The sequence below is a fragment of the Carlito syrichta genome, unplaced genomic scaffold (genome assembly GCF_000164805.1).
Source record: "Carlito syrichta isolate Samal-C Ts95f unplaced genomic scaffold, Tarsius_syrichta-2.0.1 Scaffold309897, whole genome shotgun sequence".
Lineage (NCBI taxonomy): Eukaryota > Metazoa > Chordata > Mammalia > Primates > Tarsiidae > Carlito > Carlito syrichta.
Window position 1 is genome coordinate 82,492 of NW_007253993.1, and position 447 is coordinate 82,938.

General features: G+C 75.2%; 1 protein-coding gene across 1 annotated transcript in view; it reads right to left on the minus strand.

Moving 5' to 3' along the window:
- OTOP1 (otopetrin 1) overlaps window positions 1-447 on the minus strand; it is a 29,763-nt gene that overhangs the window by 8,497 nt on the left and 20,819 nt on the right. The window contains exon 6 of the mRNA XM_021717642.1: window positions 9-447. Within this exon, the coding sequence (XP_021573317.1) occupies window positions 9-447 (439 nt within the window). The remainder of the gene's footprint in view (window positions 1-8) is intronic.

Here is a 447-nt window from a genome sequence, read left to right on the forward strand (position 1 = left end):
CCGCGCGCAGAGCACGGCCAGGAGGGAGCCCCAGGAGAGCAGCCAGGAGCCCGTGGCGGCGCCCAGCAGGAGGTCCGCGTCCAGCTTGCGGGCGGGGTGGCTGGCCTCGCCCGGCGGCTGCCCGGCCGTCCTGTGCAGGCGGACCCCGGCCAGCCCCGCGGCGCCCATGAGCGCCCGCAGCGCGATGGCGTGCAGGTAGAACATGGTGAGCGCCGCCTGGCTCTTGGCCTTGGAGCGCCCGATGCGCGCCAGGTACCCCGCCACCACCGCGATGGTGGCGGCCAGCGCCGTCAGGCCCAGGCCCGCGCCCAGCGTGGCGCCCTCGGCCCGGAAGCGCCCGGCCCGCGGCGGGCGGCCGTCGACCCGGCGCCCGATGTTCTTCCACAGCACGTAGAGCATCGTGGAGGCCAGGATCTGGTACTCGATGTTGAAGGGGTACAGGTAGTA